This window comes from Elgaria multicarinata, chromosome 9 (assembly GCF_023053635.1).
Source record: "Elgaria multicarinata webbii isolate HBS135686 ecotype San Diego chromosome 9, rElgMul1.1.pri, whole genome shotgun sequence".
Classification (NCBI taxonomy): Eukaryota; Metazoa; Chordata; class Lepidosauria; order Squamata; family Anguidae; genus Elgaria; species Elgaria multicarinata.
The window spans coordinates 41,912,718-41,939,109 of record NC_086179.1 but is presented as its reverse complement, the minus strand read 5'-3'; the positions used below and the strand labels follow the sequence as shown (position 1 = coordinate 41,939,109).

Genomic DNA, 26,392 nt, shown 5'->3' with positions numbered 1-26,392 from the left:
ATTTTAAATAAGGGTGTTGTATTAATAATAATTTAATTTTTGTAGGTGCTACATAAAAACGTAGTTCATCAGTACAAGAAATATTACAAACAGTATATACCGTCTCCGTCAGAAGAGGACTGCATGTACTGGTATAACTTTCTGGCTTACCATATGGCTAGTGCCAATATGCAAAGTGTAAGTTTATGTTGATGGCAGTCTTTGTATACTTCTGCATGTAATAGAAGACTATTTTCTGACAGTTCAGTTCTTTCTTACCTTTTTTTTTTACAAAATTTTGTAAAGAAGCTTAAGTAAATGGAAAAGGCTTTTTGATTCTATGACTGTGAATTGTTTTTAAATATACTTTCACATGCACTCCTTTTAAGTAAAATATATTCTGCTGTGATCCATTGCAAAAGATTCACATACTTTACCAATGCCGTGAGCACATGGTAAATTGAATGGTAACAAGTTGTCTGTGAAACTTGGAGTAACATGCCAAGGAAAACATTTGTTTAAGGTTTATTTAAAGGTTCACATGAGAATGAATTTGAAAAACTGTTAGCTGGCCAGTCATGTCAGATATGTGGATAATGGAAAAGTATGTTCAGTAGTGCCTGGCAGTATTATTTTCTAAGTCTGTTTTTTGATGGAATTTTGGAACATGATAATAAATGAGTTCACTCTTGTTCCTGAAAATGCAGAACTAAATAACAGTTTAAAGTAACACTAAATATAACTTGCAAACAGTATATTTTTCTTTACTTTTTTCTCATAGGAACTCTGTGCTCTTATGTTTTCACTAGACTGGATTAAAAGCAAAACAGAATTGGTAGGGCCTGCTCATTTGATTCATGAATATGTTGAATATAGAGAAATATTGGATCAAAAGGTATGGTATGATAAATGAGCAACTATACTTAGGATAACTTGTACTTTATTCAGGAAAAAATGGGTAGTAGATGTAATGGCTGTTTACTTTAAATGCAGGTAATTTTGGTGTGATAGCTCTTTCCAAATTCTGACATAGTTGGTATTCTGGAAATTGCCTTGTGTTGAATAGGTGCTATTTTGAAGACCTTTGGAGAATCTGCATTCTAGAAAAGATAAAAAAAATCTTGATTATTTTAATAACTCATTTAAAAGGATGAGTCTGGAGGAAAGGTTGCCTTCCAAATATATTTGGCAGGTTCCCAACATCCCAATTAATGTTGGTCCTGTTTCCCTTTCTGATCAGCAAGCCCAACTAGCCTTCCACCAGTAATAATTATATTTTGTTTTATTTAATGGAATTGGCATGATACCTTACTTGATTTCTCAGCATAAAGCTGTTTTAGGGTGCAATTCTATGGGATGCGCCCTGGCTACTCATAAGCCTCTGAACTCAGAGGCTTACAAGTATCCAATGCAAAGTGGGAGACATTTTAGCTCGAGTGGAAGGGAAGGAGGCTAGGGACAGCTGGGGGTGGGGGTAGCTCATAGACCCATGTTCCAGTCTACTCCCTACCCCCAGGAACACCTCATTTAATACAGCACCATCAGTATACATGGTAAAATGAAGAGGGTAAAATGAAGAAAGTTCCTTTCCCCTATGAACGTGCAATCAAAATTTCAGCATTTTTTTAATCTGTTACTGTTTTTAATTTTTTTTTAAAAAAAACAAATTTTTACCTCAGGTTTAATTCTATTTTAACTTTTGTAAATTTATATTTATGTATTGTAATTATACATTTTTTAATCTTGTAAACCGCCTTGAATCCCAGTACTGGGGAAAAGGCGAGATACAAATACAATCATCATCATCTGCCATAATAAAAACTTAAGCGGTCAGTGGAGGATACCTTCTACTTAATGCAGCCTCTAAAAGAACAAATATATAAAATGACAAAAATAATAATCCTGTCCAGATTCACTTTTTTATTTATACGATAAATCTTGTTCACAGGATTCCATCGCATGTGAAAACTTCCAGGAATTTCTATCTTTAAATGGACACCTCCTTGGACGACAGCCGTTTGTAGACATTGTACAGCTGGGACTCTGTCAACCAGAAAGCTCTGAAGTATATCGACAAGCCAAACTACAAGCTCAGCGAGAACTTGATAAAGGATCCTTTTATGTGGAATGGATGTAAGCAGATGCAATTTTTTCATGCAGAACATTTCTATCCCAATCAACAGCAACAACAAAAATTATGTTGAAGCACTTGATCCATTTTAATAACAATCCACAGAATAACTTTTTGTGTGTCCATGTCTTTCAAGTGTGTGCAGAAGGTTTTATATTCTGTTTTTAATAGTGGCTTCTTCATTTCTTGCCTGCTCTATTATTCTGGTGTTGTTAGTGCTTGCTTCCTTTTTATAAGGTTGTCACTAATCCCTAGTTCACAGGAGAAGGAAAGAAACTACCTGCATTTCATATTGGGCATACTTTGCTGTTGATGTTTGTTTCTCTTCATTTTTGGTTTAAAATGTTTTAACCTATGAGCATTCGTGTTTATTATGATGTTTTGTTTACATATCTGATTTTGTAAACTGCTTTAAGATATTTTTTAGTTATGTAAGCAGTAGATAAATTTATTAAATAAATGGAATGAATAAGCAATATTGGAGCATTGTGGCCATGGACACCCTCTTGATGTGTTTCCTTTTATTCTGGGAATTCATTTATTGGCTCAAAAGTTTAATTTGTTGCTGCACTTCTAGAAGGGGCTTCAGAGTTCTTCTGCATGGCTAACCTTGCAATGCCTTTGCAAGCAGTTTCCTCCCAGGAGTTTCTTGGCTGACATAAAAGAGTTATCAGGCAACAAATCATTGTATTAATAAGTGCCAAGTAAGGTCATTTACACTTTTGCAGATTAGCAGTTGTAATCATTTGCCCATACATGCAGATATTACTAAAAACTATACATTAAAATCACTTCGTATTGTGGCTCATTTCAATGTGACAAATTTCTTGATTATATAGCATTTCTGTGTAAGAAAATAGTGTCTAAAGTAAATTGTCAAAGGTAGTGGTCAAATGTGCATCTGTTTTACTGTTTGAATCATACTTCTTGGTTCATTGAGGATCATGTGTGGTTATACATATAAATATATTTCAAATAAAATATACTCAAGAAATTTTAAGAACTTAATTCCATAGAGTTAAGTTAGGAAATTATGAAATATAGGAACCTTCCTAGATAGTAGAAATACCAAATGCATTCTTAAATAATTCTCTTATTCTTTTAGTTACTAAAATGGACATCTAAAGAATTTAATATTGTAGTATACATGGCTGCCTGAAGCATGTGTTAACCTGAAATATATAAAATAAAAAATAAAAATTGTTTGCATAACAAGTACTGTGTTTGTATACATGTGGCTTGGTACAGTTTGTTAAAATGAAAGAATTTATGTAATTGTAATCTGAAAGAATTACAATGCTGTCCTTTTTATTTTTCTATAATGTAGGAATAAAAAATCCATGAAGAACATGTACCGTTTGGTTGTGAGTCCACATACAGATGCCGTTTACCATGCTTGTTTTTCCCGGGATAGGCAAAGAATAGCTTCATGTGGAGCTGATAAAACATTGCAGGTAAGATTATCTCTCTCTATAGTAGGGGTGCACCACTTTTTCAGCCCTGAAGGCTGCATGTAATGCTGGTTTGGGGGTCAGAGCCAGACATGTTCATCCTGATAGAGATCACGCTTTCATTGCTGCTAGTGGTGGCAGGGAATGAGTGATCTATATGTGAGGATCTCCAGGGGAGCAAGTAGAGTACAGGTGGGTGGGGGATTGGAACACTGGGTTTTGAACAGTGTCCATTTGATTTGGAATGCATCTAATGATGTAGAATCCTATAGAAGGTGCTTTTGAACATGCCTCATTCATAGATTTTATGAGGATTCAGACATAAGAACATAAGAAGTGCCCTGATGCTGGATCAGACAAAGGGTCCATCCAATCCAGCACTTGGTTCACACAGTGGCCAACCAGCCATCGGCCAGGGACCAACAAGGCAGGACATGGTGCAACAGCACCCTCCCTGTGTTTTCCTTCTTCTGCTTCTATTCTTCTCCCCTTAACCGAGAGCCAGTGTGGTGTACTGGTTAGAGTATTAGACTGGGACTCAAGAGACCCACCCAGTCATGAAGCTCACTGAGTGACTTTGAGTCAGTGCCTAATTTACCTCATAGGGTAAAATACAGAGGAGGAGGATCATGTTTGCCACCTTGAGCTCATTGGAGGAAAGGTGGGATATAAATGTAACAAACAAACAATAAATAATAAATGTTCTGTGGTAAGAAAGGTGGAATAGCAACACAATGTCTTTCGATTAGTAGCACTAGGAGCCATCTATCTCGAAGTACACTTAGTAAAAGCTTAACTTCATGTCACAAAGAAGCTCTAATCAGATAATCCTCTAAACCATGGATCAGAGGATTGTGAATGATCTGCATGCCCATGCTCCAGCTCACTCTCTCCTTCACATGTGAAGAGAGAAGATTAGAAGGTTCTGCTTCTTATTTTGGAATAACTATAGTTTGCCATTTTATCCAGTTGCAGCAAATTCCTGTTTGCGCAAGTCAAATGTGGAATACCACGATTTCCACAATCATACAAAACAGCAAACTATGGTTTCCTGCAAACAAGAATCAGAAGCTTCTAGTCTCCTGCCTATATGTCCAAAACAGAGGGGGAGGGAAGTGCCAGGCACCTGCCACAGCTTATTCTGGTAACGTCAAACCATGGATTATTGTTTATTTATTTATTTATTTATTATATTTATTTGTATCCCGCCTTTTGCCCAATACTGGGCCTCAAGGCGGTATTACAAAGTTTAAAACATACATTTTAAAACATAGGAAAAGAAATGTTTTTTTAAAGGAGTTTAAAATACACAACAAAATTATAAGTCCGTAGGGAAGAAAAGAAAACAAACAAGGGGACAGGCCCTCGCCTTGGTGTCGCCCCCTTCAGAGAAATTGTTATTTCTCAGGGCTGCACAACTTTTGTCCTTCAGATGTTCCACCCTACATTTCTCATCAGCCCATGCCAGCATAGCCATTCTGAATTTGTCCACAGACCTTTTTTCTTTCTTTCATTCCTACGTTATCTGGATGATTCTTTGTGTTGGTTGTGTGTGTTTTAATTTTGTTTAAGTGGATCTCTGTAGCTTAAACTACAAGTTCAAAATCACTTTCAATTCACTGTTTACAGCACATCAGTATAGTTCACAATTTATACATTATTATTTTAAAACATTTTTAGAACACAGTATTTCAACTTTCTCTAAAATTAACCATAGAGAAAAAACAACAACTTTGAAATCTCATTAATTTTTAAGCTTTAGCTGTCATCCTCACCTCCTTTCCTTTACAGTTGATTTTAATTACATGTAACTATAATGTACGCAGATTGTCTGCAGTCTAGTTTCCATGTAAACCTTGCTTCTGAACAATTTGCCTCCTTATGTGGATTACTAGATTTTCTGTGTATTATAAATATTTGAAGCTTCATTTCTTCTCAAACAGTTCTGAGTTACTGGTTGACCAACATGCATCATCTATATAACCTTCTATGGAATATATCTGTTTTCATTTAATATTGCTAGGATTGAGTGGAAAATTGAACATCTCTTCTCCTTCCATCTTTTCCTTTTGAATCAATAAATGTTCAAATACATGAACAATTAAGAAATGAATATCATGTCTTATTTAAAGTATGCTTTGAAAATAGTTTAAAGTTAATGTAGAATGTCCTAGTAATTGCTATATTGTATTTATAGGTATTTAAAGCTGAAAGTGGAGAAAAGCTTCTGGAAGTAAAAGCTCATGATGATGAAGTACTCTGTTGTGCTTTTTCAGCAGATGACAAATTTGTTGCCACTTGTTCTGTGGATAAAAAAGTAAAAGTAAGCAAATATGACGGCAAACCAGTTATCCTCTGAACCTAATGTACTAGTTCTGTTTTTGTCAGTAGTTACTGTGAAACTAACAGTGCGATCCTATACATAGCTATCAGAAACAAGTTTGAAACAAAGAATTGCAGCCTAATACATTTTTAATAAATTTGATGGATTAGATCCAAACTTACTATTCCATCCAGGAAGACTTTTTTGCATGAATGGAAGATCCTTCCATGGACAGAATGGTAAGTTTGAAACAAATCCAATATTCTTTGCTATGTCTTTCATAGAGAGTAACATCTGTAGGTATTTTTTAACGCCTTTGCCAAAGGAATGTGTTAGATGCATGTAAAATTCTGAAACTGAATAGACCAGTATCTTCTGAACTACAAGATTCTTCTAATCTGGTATAACCTCATGTGATGAGATGTCTTAATCATTGTTATATTTAATGTGAATAAGATTCTAACTTTCTGATTTGTCGCCACTGCCATTTCACGGTGTGCTTATACTTTGCTATCCACAATTTTAAAAAATATTACCTGATTTAATAAAATACAGGTTTTTTTAATATTGCTTTCATTTTTTTCAAATGTTTCAGCATGATCAATATTCTCCTCAGTCTTTGCAGGCCTAACAGCAGGAATCATACCTAGTATTTATATAGTTCTTCCCCTAGGAGCTCTGATCACTTCCAAGTACATTATCACAATAGTTGTATAAGATAAACTGATATTGTCACCATATTAGGTGAGAGAGAGCTGAAAATGGAGAAAGTGGCTTGCTACTTTATGATTCATAATTAAGGTAACATTTGAATGAGGGAATTCCTTACTCACAAGATATTCCCATGGTCTGAGAAATTAAAATACATTAATCACTTGGAATTAGTCTCCTCGCAGAATCAAAAAATACTTTTTGTACAGAATCCAAAGCATATCTCAAAATATGTCCAGTGAGCTTCATTAATGAAGTCATGCAATCCAACTTGTAAAGCGTGACCATATTTCTACAGGTACACAGAAAAAGGTGTTTAAAGAGCAAATACCTTGAGATGCAATCCTCACAAGTGATCCAAGCCATATGCTGCAGGGGAATGCTAAAAAGCCCAAGACTTGTTCCAAATTTCATTTAGGGAAAAATTTCTCCGATCCCAGATATGGCAGAAATATCCCAAAATCTTTCTCCTACGTAGTCATTTATTTATTGTTCGCATTTATTCCATTTTATCCTGCTTTTCCTCCAAGGGTATCAAGGGGGAAGACATGGTTCTTGTTCCACCCAGCCCTGTTTTATCCTTATAACAAGCCCATGAGCTAGCCTAGGCTGAGATATAGTGACCTTCTCAAGGTCATCAATCAAAGGTCAAGATTGTGCTGGTATTTGAATCCATATCTCCCCTACCTAAACCTATCACTGACATTTCCAAGAGAGGAGCCCCTTAGCCACTAACAAAATTGTTTTTTTTTCCAGATACATACTTTTGTACTTGTACTATATTACAATCTGTTTGTATTTAAGTATATTATCTGTATTAACAGCGCCTTCTAATTCGTCTGCAAACAGTAGCTACACACTCCTTCATCTCTTATAGAGGTCACTAAAAAGGCCCCAAAACTGATCCCTGAGTGTATTAACCTGAAAACCTGATCCACTCAGGGCCCACTCAAAACAGATTCTTTGGTTACCAAGATGAAACAAGACCACTTGTGTAAAAGAATGGCATACAGTTTATTGAACACAAAGTTGGAATATGTATGCAGAATATAAACAACAAATACAAAAGAAAGCATACACATGCCCCGCAATTGGTAGAACACAATCCCCTCAATTGTGTGTTCATTAGTTCCCTAGATGAAATGGGATGTCATTCCAAGGACCTCAAGTCTCTGGGCAGGCTCACATTCCCAAAGTGAGAAGAAAGAGTAAACCAGTCTGCTGGATTTTAAAGGTGTCTCTCCTAAGTTCTAGAAACTGTCAGCAGAAACACAAGCTTGGAAACAAATCACTCTCCTCAGGAGAACGGCGGGGGGACTCTCCATCAGTTTCTCACGGGAGAGTAGAAATAACATCCTTATCTCAGAGATGAGGTAATGTAGCTGTGAGATCTCACTGTCTGACTCCCTAATACTATTTATGCAGTGTGCAAAGAGTAAAATATCCAGTATACAGGGCCATACTGGTCTCTGTACACTAAAGATGCCATATAGGACACTGTGTAGTTCACACTTCACTCCTTGCTATCTTCCAACACCAAATCCAATACACGGAGGAACTTGATAATTCTTTTTTGCACTTAAATTTTACCTTTTAGCTAAACATTTTGTAACTTTACATTTTGTGAGTGCTTTTCCAATAGGACCACAGGAACAGAGTCTAGTCTGTCTAACCCAGTGTTTTCTACACTGATTACCACCACCTCTCCACAATCTCAGGCAGAAATCTTTCCTATCACCTGTTACCTGGTTTTTTTAACTGGAGACTCAGATCTGGGGCTTCCTGTTTGCAAAACGTGCTCCACCATTGTGCTATGGACCCTCCCCATCTGAATGTATAGAGACTACCTTTCCCAGCTTTAGTAATAATTTCTTATTTGGTACTATATGGAATGGTGTATTAAAATCCAAGTAGGATCCATTCTTTGTCTAGAAAACTAATTTTATTACAGGATGAAAGGTAATAGATTTGCCTGGCATGATCTGCCATTAGTGAATCTGTGCTGCTTTTCATCCTGTTTTCTATAGCTCTTGGTTAAACAAATCTCTTACTGTTGCATGTACAAAATCATTAGCCAATTTATAACATGATTAAAATGTACAGATCACAGGAAATTCAGTGCATGTAGGAATTCAGTATTTGCAAACTTATTTCAGATAATTTGTCACATATACAAATGAGTGTATATTACATATCGGAGAAATGTTTTAGAATATATTTGAATTACTCATAAAATTATTTTTAGGTCTGGAATTCAAGAACAGGTCAGCTTGTGTATTTATTTGAAGAACATGCAGAACAGGTCAACTGCTGCCAGTTTAACAACACAGATCATCAACCATTTCTACTAGCTACATGTTCAAATGACACTTTTATTAAAGTAAGTAGAAAAGGTTGAGCTATTTATATTCACATTTCTTTTACAATTATAATTAGACAGAGCAAATTCACTGAACTATCTGAGGTCCTGGTGTTCCTAGATTTTGCCACTAGGGGTCACTTGGGTTCTGCATGTTTACCTAGTTTTGCTATAGTTAGAGAGGAGATTAGAATTGTGCTTCCTTACAGCTGTTACTCTTCTGTTCTAGTTTTCTGCAGAAGACACTGATATGCTTTCTTACTTGGACTCCATGTTCACAGGGAGCATGTGATAGCAGCTTCACTGGCTACAGTTCTGTTTCCAGGCACGATCCAGAGTGCCAATTATGACCCATAAAGCCTTATAAATCTTGGGACCAGGGTATTTGAAAGACTACCTTCTCCCATATGAGCCTGCCCAGTTCTTAAGATCTTCTAGAGAAGTCTTTCTTTCAAGACCACTATCTTCAGCGGTGAAGACTGTTCTCTTCTGGCAGGCCTATCCAGTAGAATTTTAGGATACTTTTAGTATGCTTTTAGGATGTTTTTAACAGTGTATACTATGTTTTTAATCAATATTTTATGCCTGCTGTTGTTCCCCACCTCGATCCAATCGGAGAGGCGGGTAAGAAATTTTATTATTATTATTATTATTATTATTATTATTATTATTATTATTATTATTATTATTATTTGCTGGCCACCTGAGAGACTGACTTTTCGGTGGCTGCTCCCAGGCTGAGGAACTCCCTTCCAAGGGAGGCTACATTTGTTCTCTCTTTCTGCTGCCTTTCCACTAGCAGGCAAAACCCACTTTATTCAAGAACGCCTTTGGCCTCTAAGAAGATGTGTTGAGCTGGGTGCTGTTTTTATTTTTATTTTTCTGTAACTTATGATTTTAGTATATTTTAGTTACTTTTTTAATGCGTTAATCAATTTTAGTTGTGCCTGTATGCTTTCTTTCATGCCGCTTTCTTGCGTGCCATTTTTTGGTAGAATGGTGGGTTATAAAACACAAACAAATAAATAAATATAGTTTCTGCTCGTTATAGATGGGTTTTTTCCAATAAATGGTTTGTGACTGAAATTTAAAGGATTGCCTTATCCCATGTGAGCCTATATGCCTTTATTCCTTGTCAGGGGAAACCCTGCTCCATGTCCTACTCCCATTTGCAGTGATGTGAGAGCACCCAAGATGGGGCCTTTTCAGCAGTGGCACTCAGGCTATAGAGATGTTTACTATGGACACTCATGCCATGTTTGCATGTCACACTAAGCCATGATATAGCATAGTGCAAATGATCAGGAATTAGCTGCAGAGGAACTTGTGTGCACCCTCTCCTGTGACTGGGAGGAGGAGGTTCAGAAGCTTTTGTCTAACCGTAGCCTGCTGTATTGTTTGGAACCAGAATTGTGATTAATTTTAACTATGCTTACTTTAAACAAGCCAACAACACATGGTTTGAAGTTGAATTCTTTGAAACCATCTAGTCAACGTTTGCCATGGTTTGTTAGTCTGGAAGACATGACAAACCACAACTAAATGCAAGCTTCCAAACTCCTTCATTTCATCATTCAGAAGTGTGTGGAATGGGGTGGGGGAATGCACAAAGCTGAGCTTGCTGTCACATAGTTCTGCGTATTCACAATTATGCTAAAGTATGGTTTAGTGTGATGTGCAAATGTGGTCTCTGATTACCTCCTGACTCTTTGCCTTCAGAAGATAGATTAAAACAATTGTTTAGGTACGTGATTGTTCAAGGTGTTCCCAAAAGAAATTTGAAGTAGTTTAGTTTCTGTATTTGCTCAGTATATCCTTTATTGATTTAATATTGCTGCTGCTTTTTGTGTCTGTTCATTTTATTGTTTTTACAGTGTTTTTTTAATTGTGTAAACAATAAAAAGGTCCCATTAGGGAGAAAAGGATGATCTATAAACAATTTTAATATATAAATATGGATGTTGGTACTTCTGAATATTTTCTTGTGTCTCTCTTTTTATTCTCCGCTTGCCTTTTTGCGACATATTTCAACAATCTCTATTTAGCTCTTGCTGGTTGGGCTTTAGGGAAAACTTGCTGTTTCCTTTCATGTCTGCATATCTGTCTAGTGTTTTGGGACATCTTTATTTGAAGATGCCATTGTTTACAATGTAGAGGTAGGGCACTGTGTTTATGGGTAGACAGAAAGAGAAGAAAAATGACAAATACAGAACATAACTTCCATTCTCCTAATCAAAATAGACTTCATTTCTAAAACTTTAGAACACATAGGGGCTGTTTGCAGAACACAACAGCCCACTGTGGGTTATTTAACCTAGGGTGAAGCTGCAGCCAGTGCAGCCAGCATTTTAAATATCCTACACCTGCTTGGGGCTTGTCGTGCAGTGTGAACCCAGTGAGCATTGGTAATGTGAGGGTTAAATAACCCTCACGCAACTTACGGTCTGTTCTAGGCTATACAAGGGTTGTTTAATCTTCTCATAACCTACACTCGCCAGATTTGCATGATGTGACAACCCCCAAGGGGAGGTTGAATATGTAACATGTGCTCGTGGTTGCTGTGGATTAAATAAAACAAATAAATAAACCACAACGAGCCACAACATGTCATCCAAACCCAGTCATAATAAATGTAGATTGATCAGGAAAAACTGCATGTTTATAGGGAAAGTAACAAGTTACAAACTTTTTCCTTTTATTTATTCATTCATTCATTCATGCTATGTCATGCAGTTAATATTCTGGGAATGAGAAGGGAACTGAATTAAGAACTTTCCTACTGTTTAATATAGAAATCCTTAAATGTTTTTGTCTTTCCCACTCGTTCTGCAGCTCTGGGATTTGAACAAAAATTACTGTCGCAATACGTTCTTTGGCCACGAAAGTTCTGTTACCCACTGCAGATTTTCACCAGATGACAAGTATATGGCTAGTTGCTCAGCAGATGGAACAGTAAAGGTAAGCTTTGAGACTCTTGATTGCAGCATTTAACGTCAGATTCAAGCCCCTTTTGATTTTGTAGTGTTCTGCCCTGGAATCCCAAAGCTTTTAAAAGCAAAAAATTACAATCCTGCATCGTGCCCGTGGTTTCTTGTTGCAGAGTAGGGAAGGTACATGTCTATTTACTGTTGCACCCTTATAGGAAAAAGAACAGAGTGGAAGACAAACTAAGAAGGCAAATACTAAAGTGGGTGTTACTGGCTAAGGTTTAAGGACTGGTTCACACAGTCATTTTTCTGCCCAATGATGAAGTGGTCATCTTATTGCTTTGATGTGTAATCAGACTGCTCAACAGCTTTTAAAACATAATGTTTTCACTGAGGTTATGAGTTGGCTATTAGGGCTTAGAAAGCCATTTTGGGGAGAACAAGGGACATAGTCTGGCCCATTCCCCTGATTCAGGTAAATTCCTCCCTCACACTCTGCCACATATCATATCTGTCCTTCCTCCAGCTTGGGCAGTTCGGAAGTAATTAGCAGTCAGACTTTCTTCAGCTTGCTGGTTCACAACCCCTCCCCTGTGTGGTGCTGACATTGCACACTCTGCCCATGGTAGGACTTGTGCTGCAGAATATGCATGAAAAATACACACCTCTCATAGTATAAAGTGCTTTACTATCTCATTTATTCTCACAACAAATACCTTTGAGGTGGATTAGATTGAAGAGATTTTCAAAGATGTCTGAAACTGGATTTCCTCACTTAAACATTGCAACATCAGCAACAAAAGGTGCCCTGAATTGCTGCTATAAGCTTCCAGTGAGAAGCTGGAAAGTATAGATTATTCACAAACATTTCAAATGTGTAAAAAGAAAAATCACTGTGGCCAATAAAAAAGTGGCACATCTTAAATATAGATGATCAAAGTCTTTCTATATAAAACCCAGTTCACTAACATTCTGTCACACTTGCTGTGACCAAGAAGCAGAACCCCAAGAAGAGACTATGCAGCAAATAAGAACACACTTGGGCCTCAGCTAGATGAGGGGGGTCGGAGGGAGGCAATCTCACGATTTTATGATTGCGAGATCGTTGCCCTGGTTTATACATGGCGCGCAACATCGCCTCCGCCATTTTGTTTGTTTTTTTTAAAGAAGAAGGAGCGCTCATGCGCAAATAGTGAGTATTTCTTAAAATTTCCCCACTCACCCCACCCCACCCCTGATGGGCACAGAGCTCCTGAGGAGCTCTGTACCCTGTGCCCAGCTCCTCGCTGTTACTTATGAGGAGCCGGGACAAACTGTGACGTGTGCAAACTGTGACTGTCATTGCACCTGTTACTTTGCTGATAATCATTTCTTATGCACATTCACAAAATGCATTCCTCCCCAAGATGTCATTTGGTTGCTGTGTTCTTTATTTGGCAACATTGTCAGGATAAACCAGTCCAAATAAGCTAGCTGTAGAAAACCTGACATCAATTTAGTGGCTTGATTTTAATGTGTTGCAATTTCTTAATGAATTTCTCAAATTCACTAGTTGGCATTAATTTTATCTTCTACTACACTGACCTTTTTAAAAAAAATTAATGTTGTGATTTTTTTTTAAGCTCTGGTATGTGCATTCAGCAAACGAATTGAAAACTATTGACATAGGAGACTTCTTCAGAAATGTGGATGAATACCAGGATGATGTGGAAGTGTTAGTGAAGTGTTGTTCCTGGTCATCTAATGGCAGTACAGTAATGGCGGCAGCCAAAAATAAGCTTTTTGTAAGTACTTGATACTATGTCAGTGGTCTGAGTCACCATCTTGTTTTCAGTTTGTGTTTGACGATCCTGTGTGCTCAAGCTATTTTTTCTTTGGACTGTTATGTGAGTCTGCTCAGAAGTAAGTGTCACATTTTTTAAAATGGGGTGGGGATAGAAAAGGACAACAGAAAGAGAAGAGGACAATAAAAACATGGAGAGTGCATCATGCATCCCCAGACCTCATAGTGCAGAACCTTTAGCCAAGTGCTAATCTCCATACAACAGTTTTCAGTGCAGTTACCCGACTTCATGCATACTCTCTCCTCCCGCTCTCTGGGAGATAGCCACATTATAATAGGATTTTCCTAGTGAACTCAAAGCAATCTGCCTTAGCTAAGGTCCAGTCTTGTCCAACAAGAAATGAGTGCCACTTGTCCCTACTCTACCAAATTTTTGATATCAATCAGCTAAAGATTACCAGGCAATGGGTCCATCCTCACCCACCCCAATCCCACCCCATCACAAGACAAGACATTTCACAATTAAGTTTTATGTCAGCACTGATGTTAAACACGTTTGAGGTTAACAATGATTCTTAGCCAGGAATTGGAGTTGAATAACAAGTGCTGGCTAAGTTGACCCAGTAGTCTTAACCTGCAGGCAACTCTCCTCTGTTGTAATGCTCTACTGAAGTTAAGGCAGGTGGGTGGGGATTTGTACAGAAGAGGTGAGTGAGGCAAAGTGTAGAAGGAGTGTGCAATCGTACAGCATCTCCCAGTCTCTTAAATGCAATTAAAAGATCACCCTGTTTGTTTGTTTGCTTATTTATTACATTTCTGTACCACCCAGTAACCGAAGCTCTCTGGGTGGTTCACAACAATTAGTACATCTGCACCATCCGAAATACAATGTTTGCAATTATCGCATGAAGTGTCTTGTAAGAGCACATTAGGTTTTAAAGGGATCTTTATATTCTTGTGAAGTTACCAGTGGGGAAAAATGATTAAAATGTTAATAATCCTTGAGAAAAGAGCAAGTTGACTGTAAAGGGTAAGGAATATAAAACAACTGTTTGAAATATTTTGATAGTCTCCATAAGTATAATAACCAGAATCACTGTAGTTGAGCTTAAAGATGATTTTAATGACTTTGTAAAATAATTTAAATTATAACAGTGTTTCAGGGATTTTACACTCTGGTTCTTAAACTAATTTGGGACTAAAATTGACATAATAATGTTTTTTATTCAAGCTTTGATAATTCAGCCTTTTAATTATAGTTTGCATAAATAGTATGCTTTTGAGGATTAGTTGTAGTACTCATAAATGTTTCCCTTCTTAATGAACATTAAATCTGTTAAGTAGTCTATTATATAACATAATTATATTTATGGTTTAAAAAAAGAAATGGTTAAGATAATTTCACGTTAATAAAATACTGAAACTATATGGAATGATTAAAAGATATTGCAAATTTTGATTTGTGTTTTTAAAATTCTGTTGTATAGAAAAAATACTCTTTTATAAATATATGATAACGCTAGAGACTTTTTGATTGGTTGATAATTCACAGTAAATTTTACTGCCTATTCACAGTAAAAAAAAAAAAAGCAAAGCCAGTAGATCAGGAATACTGTTGATCTCTGATAGACAAAATAAAGTTGAAAGAAATCAGAACTGTATTATGATAGTTAATCTTCTGCCAGTGGTCATTGTTGTTGGCATTAAGATACCCATATGTAAAATTCTATAACTTTCAAAGTTAGCTCTTTAATATGAATAGAACTATTGTCTTAGAATGGCTTATTATATTTACAGCTTTTTGATGTGAAGTCCAGTGATTTGTTGGCAGAGGTCCTTATAAGCCACCACAGTACTATTCAGTACTGTGACTTTTGTCCCAACAGTAAGATGGTAGCAGTTGCGCTATCACATTATTCTGTTGAGGTAAGTAACTATATTTAAGAAAATGCAAGTAATTCCCTTCCCCCACCTTATCGTTCCTGTTGCTCTAGTAGAAGGTTGCACGGTGGGAAGCAGCCGTAACTCAGTGGTAAAGAACATGCTTTGCTTGAAGATCCCAGGCTGAACCCCTTGCATCTCCAAGTAGAGCTGGTAAGGATATCTGTCTGAGACTTTTGAGTTCATCTTCCAGTAAGGGAAGACAATACTGAATTAGGTGGGCCAATAGTCTGGTTCTATATAAAGTTGCATCATATGTTCTTAAAAACGATTGTATGGGCTCAGGCTCCTCTGCTCGATTAGAGCTAATTCAGATTGAGAAGTTTCAACCTTTTTCCTGAAAGCCATTGATGTTATGAACATAGTTACTTCCATGAAAGCTAAGACATCCATGGCTGCTATTAAATTTTAACCAAAGATCTGTAATGTGCCTCAGTCATCTCCCTAATCTAGTTCTAGTTGGATGTATGGAACTATCCGCAGATAAAAGTTAGTTTCCAGATTTTCAAAGACAGTTTTACTAACATAGGGCACATTCCTATGCATGTTTTGGTAGAAAAAAGTCCTAAAACTTTGTTTTAACTGTTTTAACTGCTTTTAAATTATATATTGTTTTAACTTGGTTCATGGTTTAATTTGTTTTTAATTGTGCATATTTATTGTTTTATGCTTTTATCTGTACGCCGCTCTGAGATCTTAATGATATAGAGCGGGATATAAATGTTTTAAAGAAAGAAAGAAAACTACCAGCATTTCCCAACGAGCCTACTGGGGAGTCCGAGGACCTTTTTTTGTCTAAGTGTGCATAGGATTGCACACTTAGTTATTTCAGAAGGAAAATAGTCCCTCATCCCTAACAAAATGATTTCGCCCTGCAAGAGAGTTTGGCCTGTGTGACTTACCTTTTTGGCATGGAAGGATGAAAGACTCCCTCAATCACTGTTTGTTTTGAATATGAATCTTCGTAAAGTAGTCTGCATTTTATTAACTCATTGACCACATGAGCTTATCTTGATCCAAAAGTTCTCAATCAACCCAGCATTGAATATTTTGAGAGCTAGGAATGCCTACTGCCGCTATATATTTCTGCGCATTTAAAAATTTCATTTGTGTTTAAATTTATTAGCCTTAATGTGGAAACTATTCACTGAATTTAATACGTAAATAAGACCAAATTATTTTCCTTGAGTTAATGTTTGTCCATTCATAGTCCAATGGAAGCTAACAAATCCTCACCAGGAGCCACCATCTGGGCCTTAATAAAGTGGCTTGGTGTTCTTTCTTGACCTGTTTCAGCAGAAGAAAAATAAAACTTCTATGTTATGATCTTCATGTGGGAGTGCCAATTTAAACCCAATAATCTGCATACCTCCATGATTTGGGGCTGAACATCTGCAAACAAAATAGTGGCAACCCCCAGGGAGTCTTTTCTTGGAAAAATTCCAACATCATCTGTGGAATATGCCATCAAAACTGCAAAGTCTACCACTTAACTCTTGATTAACCATGTTTCTTGTAAGCAAATATCAAAGGAATTAGAGAGGCAAATTAACATATCAGTTTAGTTTTGTTCTGAAGTGTATTTTGTACTGTGTATCTGATGCAGTTTGTAGAAATTAGAGTGGCATGTAGCAGGAGTCTCCTATTTCCCAATTTATTTGAATATTGTCTGATAGCCCATCATTTCTGTCTTATATTTGAAGCTGCTAGAAAATTACTGAAAGCAGTATGACTTTACTTTAAAAATGTAATCTTCATTTAACTTTATTTTTATGGCCTCAAGATGGCTTAAGTCATCTACCTCTATGTAATATTTAATATGATTTTGAGTGGTTACTTCTGACAACTTAGTACTATAAAGTCATAACTGAAAAGCAATTTAATATTTTTTAAGACTAATAGGAAATGGAGTTTCTCTTCTGGAAACTCTCTACCCAAATGAAGTCTTCAGACACAGGCTCATTCACAAATGGATGAAGGCACTGACTCTAAACAAAAAAAGTGCTTTGGAATACCAGTCTCTGAGGAACATCAGCAGGAGAGGCTGCAGCCCTCATTTCCTGCTAGTGGGATTTGGTTGGCCACTTGGGAAAATAAAATGTTGGACTAGAGAGGACTTAGGTCTGATCCAGCAGGATTCTTCTACTTTTGCTAAAAGTGAAAAGAGAGAGACGCCCCAAATTATTATCACAGTAGAGTGCAAATGCTTAGTTTTTTAAAAAACTTCCTATATGTTTCTTTAGATATGGGATATTGAATCACTTTCCAAAATTGCTGACTGCCGAGGACATATGAGCTGGGTACATTCTGTGACATTTTCACCTGATGGAGCTTTATTTCTCACTTCTTCTGATGACCAGACAATAAGGGTAAGTTTATTATTTTTCAGGTATTTGCTGGGAATTGTGTTGCTCATTTAGCAAAGGGCAAAATAGTGACTTCTTGATGCCATATCCAACAATAGATTTCCAAGATCTAAGCATTATTTATTATGAGTAATGAATGAAATGAGGAATTATAACAATCAAAGCATGCAGGAAATTTTGGCATGTTTGGATGAGTGCAATTTCCCCCATTTTATCCTTGTTAAAAAAAAACTTATTTTTTTAGAGTACTTTCATAATGAAATGTTTTATTTCTATTTATTATTAATAATTGTTCTCTTCCTTGCCCATAGGCATCTGAGAACATGTGCAATAATAAAAATACACAGGCAAAAATCTGAATAGCCAGTGTGGTGTACTGGCTAAAGTGTTGGACTGGGAATCAAGAGATCTGGGTTCTAGTCCCCACTTGGCCATGGAAACCCACTGGGTGACTTTGGGCCAGTCACAGACTCTCAGCCCAGCCTACCTTACAGGGTTGTTATGAGATAAAATGGAGAGGACAAGGAGGGTTATGTATGCTGCCTTGGGTTCCTTGGAGGAAAAAAGGCAAGATATAAAATGTAATAAATAAACAATAATATAGAATAAAAACACGAAAAGAGCAGTCCTATGCCCCTAGACAGCATCTGGGGGGACATTGGATTGTTCAGTTCCTTGAATCTTAACTCAGAGCCCAGAAACTGCACTCCCCACTCTCTCCTCCTTATAGCCTGTGCTGGTCTGCCCGTGCTGGCTGCATCTCTGTGCACAGAAACGGAGATGGGGAAAAGGGGGAGATCCTGAGGGCGAGGAGGGGAGGGGAAGAGCCCAGGGAATCTGAGTTACACAGTTTCCCATGTGAGCTCCAGCCTCCTTCCCTCCCACTTGGAAGTCCCGCAGCTAGATGGGCAAAATCACCTGTCTAGCAAAAATGGAGGGCAGCTGGAGCATGGAGGCGAGGATTCTTCTGCGCTCCAACCACCCTGCATTAGATATTAGTAGGGTGACCATATGAAAAGGAGGACAGGGCTCCTGTATCTTTAACAGTTGCATAAAAAAAGGAATTTCAGAAGGTGTCATTCGTATATATCGAGAACCTGGTGAAATTCCCTTTTCATCACAACAGTTAAAGGTGCAGGAGCTATACTAGAGTGACCAGATTTAAAAGAGGCCAGGGTACCTGCAGCTTTAACTGTTGTGATGAAGAGGGAATTTCACCAGGTTCTCGATATATACGAATGACACCTGCTGAAATTCCCTTTTCAATACAACTGTTAAAGATATAGGAGTCTTGTCCTCCTTTTCATATGGTCACCTTAATATTAGGCAGTCTCCAATTTCAGAGGTTGCCAACTGTCTCGATAGGATTGCGTTTTTAAACTAAAAATGCTCCACAATTGCAAAGCATTATGTGTGAACAATAAACCACTAAACCAGTGATAAAAGCAACCCAACAAAAGCAATAAAACCAATATTACACAATAGGAAATAGTCTAGAAATGTGCAAGTAGAAATTTGAAGTGTTAACTGCTGACAAAGCCCCTTCAACACAAGAGTGTCTTCACCTACCAGTGGAATACTACTATCTAGCTGCGTAGATAGGTTTCTTTGGCATGAAGTTCCACAGTCTGCATGCCTCCGTGGGGAAGCCCCTGATTCTGATGCTGCTTATTTTATTTGGGTAAATTATAGAACCTGGAGCAAAGATTCTCCCTTTGGTCTTGGAAGACTGGGGCAGAGTGTATGAGAGAATTACAGTTTGATCAACATGACTGATTTATATTAAATACTTGTGCATTTCTTCATTAGCTTCATACATGAAAATCAAGTAAATTGATGTATATTTTTAATTGAGTAAATACAATCCTAAATTCAAACTTCTGATTTGTATGTTCATAAATTTTGTGTGCTTTAAATTTAACCTTGCAGAACTTCTGCTGCATCATTCTTCTCTTCAACAGATTTGGGAGACAAGTAAGGTGTGCCAATCCTCTGCTGTTGTATTGAAACGAGAAATAGATGTTTTGTTTCCAGGCAATGAAGTGATCATTTTAGCCATTGACAATCTGAAGCATCTGCAGGTAACTATGCGTCATGGTCTTCGTTTCTACTGAATAGTGTCATTGATTTTGGCTTGGCTATGGATTCAGTGACTTAACTAAGGCTACTCAGCTTCAGTTCATCTTCTGTAAACGGAACCAGGGTTGATGATGTAATTGTCTTATCTTACAGGCTGCTGTTAGTATGGATGGTGTAAGAATTGTAAAGATTAATTGTTGGAAGTTCTGTACAGTCAGGCTTGCAGAACTACATTTGAGTAGATACCTTTTTTTTAAAAAAATCACTCAGTGGCTTTCCTCTATTACCCTTAATGACATCCCTGCAGAACTACTTACCAGAAGAACTTTGCACTAGCATATGACAGAAGTGTTGATTCATTTAAATCCCATTCCATGATGATAAAAATATATAGAGTACTACGTAGATTCTTAAACAAGCAAAAATAGACTTACAGACCACATATTTAAGTTTTGAGGGACATTTTTGATTACCATAGTTTTGATGTTGCATTTGAAGTAGGAAAACGTCATGAACATCCCATCCCTCCTTATTAGAATTTCTCATCTGAACTGTATTAGGAATGTTTGTAGACTTGTGTTCAGGTATCTTATTACTACTCTATACCATTTTATTCAGCTTTGGAACATGAAGCTAATCCATCAGAAGGAAAACCAATGTAGAAAAAATAATTGTCAATTTCTGGCTGGCAGTTTATGCTTTTTTATTAGCTATACCTCACATTTATATCTCACCATTCCTCCAAGAAACTCAGAGCTCGTAGGATTTACCCCACTCTCCATGTTATCTAATGTGTAATTCCAAATTATATGGGCTATGCTCCCAGCTCAGGATAGGATGCAGACATATATAAAAAGGCCACCTCTATCCCTTCCTGCAATCTCACAGCCATTTTCTGTCTTGACAGAAGGTGTTAAGGAAAAGCTCTTGAAAGAGCTGGTACTTATTTTTTGCTTTCTACCTTCATCACTGAAAAGACTTGGCCAGCATCTCCTATAAGTCCTTTTCTGTGAAACTGAAAAAAACTATCTATTTTGCTTAAAGAAAAGAAATCCCTTTAGGCAACTTTTTTTTGAAGAGAGAAAACTAATTTGGACCACCCTTTTGTAAAAAGATTTATAAACAAGGATCAAAGTAATGATGTTTCCTCTTTGTTCTTCAGTGTAATATATTAGTGTTGCTATGGTTATATGTGAAGCAGGAAATAGAAAAGGCTGCAGCTGTGCTATGGTGGTGTTCATGTCTGCATACCACTGAATAGTTGTAGCATTTCTGAAAAATAATTACAACCTTTTTTTAGACGTGGAAGAACTTCCAAAGTGAAGTTGTGGGTGGCGTGCTCTAATACAAAGCTGCAACCACTTCAGTTGACTTAAAGATAAACAGGCATTCTCTTTGCATTTTTTTTAAAGAGCAATGTGTCAGTCACACCTATTATCCACCTATTTGGATTTTAACTAATTGAACCTGTTTTTAGTGCAGCCTTCCCCAACCTGGTGCCTTGAGATATTATGCATTTTATGTCCCCTCACTCTGATCATTGATTATGCTGGGGCTGTAGTCTAAAACATCTGGAGGGCACCAGATTGGGGGAGGTAGATATTATTATTGTTAAAATGTTACTGGTTCTCATTTTGCCTCTGAAATTACAAATGTCCTTGAACGTTGGTTCAAACAATGTATGCGTGTGTATGATGTCTGAAAACACCAAAGCATGTTTAGAGGCTATCCGGCAAGGCAGTTCTTTGGCTAAAACCTATTGCATGTATGTTGCTTACAGTGCTGTTGCTTTCTTCGAGCAAGGACAGCATACGGCTTTTCTTGGCACAGTTATGAACATTGTAACTAACATGAAATAGAATACTGAATTCAGTGCCTGCACAGAATCATAAATATCCGCTTCTAATTTTAACACAACCCACTGATTCACATGTCCATTAAATGGAAACAGTCATAATGAAATGGCAAGAATAACATGTTATATTTTATTATTTTCCATTTTGATGCAGTTTTACTATATGCAAGTTCTTTGTAGTTGTTAATGTGCACCGTTACAAGTATTAAGACACAACATTCCTTTCGGTGGTACGAGTGTGCAGAATCATAACTAATATTTCTGTAATAAGCATTGTAGAAATAAAATAATCTAAAGAGATTGTATTCTTTTATAGCCTCGAGCCAAATTCAGTGTTTCAGAAGCTCTTGGGGAGGGGGAAGGGTCTGCATTCCATTGGTGTCTGGGGCCAAAGACAAAAGGAGGTGCCAAAATAACAGAATGTTTTAGCTTAATCCTCTTGCTGTCAGGAACAGTGTGAAGTCGTGATTTTTAATAGTGTATTTTATTCTGTGATTTAAATATTATTATATTAAGTAATATATAAATATTAATATTAAAATAAATAACCTATGTCTTAGGAGAAGCATTCCAACCGTCTGGAATGTGGGGAAATGTGCAAAACCCAAGAAACCACCAAATGATCAGTGGTCGGGGGAAATGGGGTGGGGCCATGAAAAGGGGGTGGGGCCATCTGGGGAACCCCAGAGGGCCAAATTTGGGACCTAAGGTGGATTGAATTTGGCCAGCAGGCCTGAGGTTTGGCATCCTGTTTTATAGAGAAATATAAATGCATTTATAGAGAGATTATATGGTAATAAAGGCAGTTATAGATGCCATCATTATTCTTAGCTTTGTGCAATGTAATTGTAGAATACTGCCCAATACTGAAATATTCCTATTATTTGGCTGTTCATAAGAGACACTTGGATCGGAGAATTCTGGGTTCAAATCTCCAGTCATTAAAGTCACTATATGACCTGCCATTCTTGGACCAGCTGTTTTCTCTAATCCAATTGCCTGATAAGAGTTGTTTATAAGTATAATGGTGGTGGTAGTGTTATTACCTTCCACATAGCACTACCACAGTGTCTCAGCCCATTTAGAAAGAATTAATTGAAAGCAATGCTGGTTTCTGTATTTTGTATGTTATATATTGAATTGTATGCGCGATAAGAGCAGCTAACAATAATTGTCTGAATATTCAGCATTCCTTATATTTAGTATCACAATGATTATGACAGCTTTGCAATTTATTTTTCATGGTCCTTGTTTGTATGGTGGTAGTGGAGTACCATATGTTCTTTCATTTGGAGAGCAGGTAAACATGTAAAAATATGCATAGAAATTGCCAATGTGCTTAAAAATTGTCGCTGAGGTAGAGAAGGAAAGATGCGCTCTCCATACAGCTAGTGCAGTCCTTTGAAAGTTGAAGGATGCTGTGCTACATTATTTCCAATTATGTATTTGCATTGTAGCTAATTAAAGGATACACAGGCTATATTGATTATCGGACTGAAGAACAGGAGCATTTCATTAGCTGCTGTTGCCTAAATGAAGACCTTCAGGTTGCTGCCTTTGGAGAAGAGAACGGAACAGTAAAGGTAAAGTAGTTGAGTTTCTGAATGAGTAATTTGTTTGTGTTCTCCAATAGTGATCATTTCAGGTACTACACAAAAATGAGATGCCGCATCCAAAGCCTATCACATAAAATAAGTTGGAAAGGACCTTGTTCTGGATAATTCAGGTCTGTCAAGCACAGAATTCCCTGTTCTTCCCAAACAGTTTGCCATGTCAGTTTTAAGCATTGAGAATTTATGAACACTTCCCCAAGTCAAGCTTCTAATCACTTTCCAATTGTTGATATTCATTTCACACTTAACTGCTTTGATGCAGAATTGTGTGTTTATTTAGCCATATTATAAATATCAGAGCAAAGTAATTGTCTGCTTCCCCATATTTGGATAAGTCCTGTTCAAGGAAACATATCAAATGAAAAACACAGATTTTCTTAATGAAGGACATCTATGATTTTTTACGGCAAATTTCTCCATCCAGAAGCCTAGTGGCTTGGAGTATCTTACCTATCAGAGTAAAGTAGAGTATTAACGTCACTTTATTGACACCTGGGTTCCTTGCAAATCAAATGTACAAAGGATATTGTAGTATTATTATTACTACTACTGGTGTAAAGCACATGTCACCATGGGTGCTAGTAGTCCTGTTCCTTTCCCGTTTTTCTGTCCCTCAGTCCTCTCACCACAGACGGTTTTATGAATAATACAAATGTGGCTCATGCATAGTGAATTCCCCTCCAAAATTTGCATGTGATGTGTGGCCCTTCCCCCTCCTTTGCACACCCTGATTGGCCGTTTCTGTCCCCTTCCCTGTGGCAACAATCTAACTGTGCGGCTGGGCTAGGGCCTGCCTTTGCGCTACACTGGGTGGAAGTGTGAAAGTTATAGCTCCAGATTCTTATACCGAACAGGTGGAAATTCTACAGAGAACTTTAGAATCAGAGAACAGATAACTTAAGGCTTGGTGAGTTATTGCTTACAAAAAAGTAGAGATCACTTAGTCCCGGGGGGGGAGGGGAGGGTGCCACAAAAATAATTTTCTGAGAACATTTCTCCAGTTTTTTCACAACCTATTTTTTTCACAACCTAATATGTCAATACACATTCTCATTCTTTATATTAGGGCTATTAAAAGGAGGTTTTGATTTTTCCTCTAATGTGCATGCACAATGAATTCCTTACAACGTGCCATTGTCTGGTCTCATTTTTAACAGATATTAAATCTCTCAAGTGGGAAAGTTTTAAAATCCAGAAGTGGACACAGGAAAGCTGTACAGCATTGCCAGTTTGATTCTGCTGGAAAAACACTAATCTCAAGCTCTGATGACTCAACTATACAGGTGTGAGGATATTTTAAACTCTTTGGGAATATATAATGTTTCTGAAGAAAATGGGCATAGTCCAGAAAAATGTACATTTACTTGAATCTCACTAAAACTGATGAGATGAGCCAAGGTTTGTTTTCTGAGAATTATTTTTGTACATTTCTAATCTTTAGTAGTTCTGTTCTAATTTATTTGAAAATAATCTCTAGTGAGATTATTTTAGAAAAGTGTTTCGTGACCTCTGGCTTCAAACTAGCCAATGAACTTATGGAAATTGATGCTGCATGGCAGTTGCTGAAATGTAATAGTTGGAAATACACATTTGAAGCTCTTTCTATGAAGGATTGGATACATCGGAGTTTAAAAAATAAGAAGCCAATGGATATGAAGAATAGATGCTGTCATAATTTTTAAAACTGAAAATATGGCAATTTTCAAACTGTCAGGTTTACTGCTTTTCATATTTCTTTTGTTTGACTTCTGTTTTGTGACCCATACACACATTTAAATCTCACTGACCTCTTTAGGACATACATATGCTTAGGTGCCATAAGACTGCAAGTTACGTTTGTGTTTTTCTTCTAATCGCTTGGAGATTGAGAGGTATACCTATAATGTGTTCAAAAATTCATCACTAGGAGAACTATCTTTTGGTGAAGTCCCTCTGTCAGAGTCAGGGATAGATTTTACAGACCACAGCTGGTCTGTGCACTGTCCATCACACTCCAGAGCAGGGCTTCTGCTGTAAACTGGGAATTAATAAAGGATCCCCCCTGCCCACGGGTCCATTAATGTACATAACATAGTGAGTGTCTCACCCCCTCTCTGTTGAGTGGAACAAGCCCTGCTCTCCTCTAGAACTTGAAGCTGAGGAATGTGGGACAGCGGCTTATTCCTGCATATGTCCTGTGTTTCGGAAGCGATTCAAGACCTCAGAAGCACAACACAGCAGGGATAAAACCTAGCATTCCTCCTGAGCTGGGAGATGATGGTCCGTGCTGCAGACATGCTTGGAGAATCCCCTTTTAGCTCATAAAAACACAAGAAGAGTTCTGCTGGCCAAAGGTATGTCTAATCCAGCATTCTATACTGGATGCTGGATTACAGCATTCTATATTGGCCAACCAGATGCCCATGGGAAACTCACAAGCAGGTCATGAATGAAGTAGCATCCTTCTGCTCGTATTTCTAGCAGCTGGAATTGAGAGGCATATTTCTTCTGATACTGAAGGCAATGTATTATTTATTTATTTATTTATTACATTTCTATACCGCCCAATAGCCGGAGCTCTCCGGGCGGTTCACAAAAATTAAAACTATTCAAAGTATAAAACAGTATAAAACCATAATATAAAATACAATATAAAAGCTCATGACTAGTAGTACCATCATGACTAGTAGCCTGATATCCTTATCCTTCATTATTAGCTTTATCCTTGAAGCTTGGAAGAGTGACACTGAACTTCCTTCGTCACACTGATCTTCCAAGGCAATTTTGAATCCCCTACGTTCATCGTAAGCTTGGAGTTTGTGAAGAGGGCTGGGCCTTGTTCAGGATGTGTTTCAGGACAATTGGAACTACAGCACAGCCAGAGAAATTGCTTGC

General features: G+C 37.3%; 1 protein-coding gene across 2 annotated transcripts in view; it reads left to right on the top strand.

The window, feature by feature from the left end:
- The window catches only part of APAF1 (apoptotic peptidase activating factor 1), a 50,861-nt gene that overhangs the window by 12,793 nt on the left and 11,676 nt on the right, over positions 1-26,392 (top strand). For both annotated transcript variants that reach the window (XM_063133723.1, XM_063133724.1), the window contains 13 exons: positions 46-177; positions 761-874; positions 1,928-2,112; positions 3,438-3,564; positions 5,759-5,884; positions 8,841-8,975; positions 11,787-11,912; positions 13,504-13,665; positions 15,462-15,590; positions 17,849-17,974; positions 19,933-20,052; positions 23,363-23,488; positions 24,676-24,801. In XM_063133723.1, the coding sequence (XP_062989793.1) occupies positions 46-177; positions 761-874; positions 1,928-2,112; positions 3,438-3,564; positions 5,759-5,884; positions 8,841-8,975; positions 11,787-11,912; positions 13,504-13,665; positions 15,462-15,590; positions 17,849-17,974; positions 19,933-20,052; positions 23,363-23,488; positions 24,676-24,801 (1,734 nt within the window). The remainder of the gene's footprint in view (positions 1-45; positions 178-760; positions 875-1,927; positions 2,113-3,437; positions 3,565-5,758; positions 5,885-8,840; positions 8,976-11,786; positions 11,913-13,503; positions 13,666-15,461; positions 15,591-17,848; positions 17,975-19,932; positions 20,053-23,362; positions 23,489-24,675; positions 24,802-26,392) is intronic.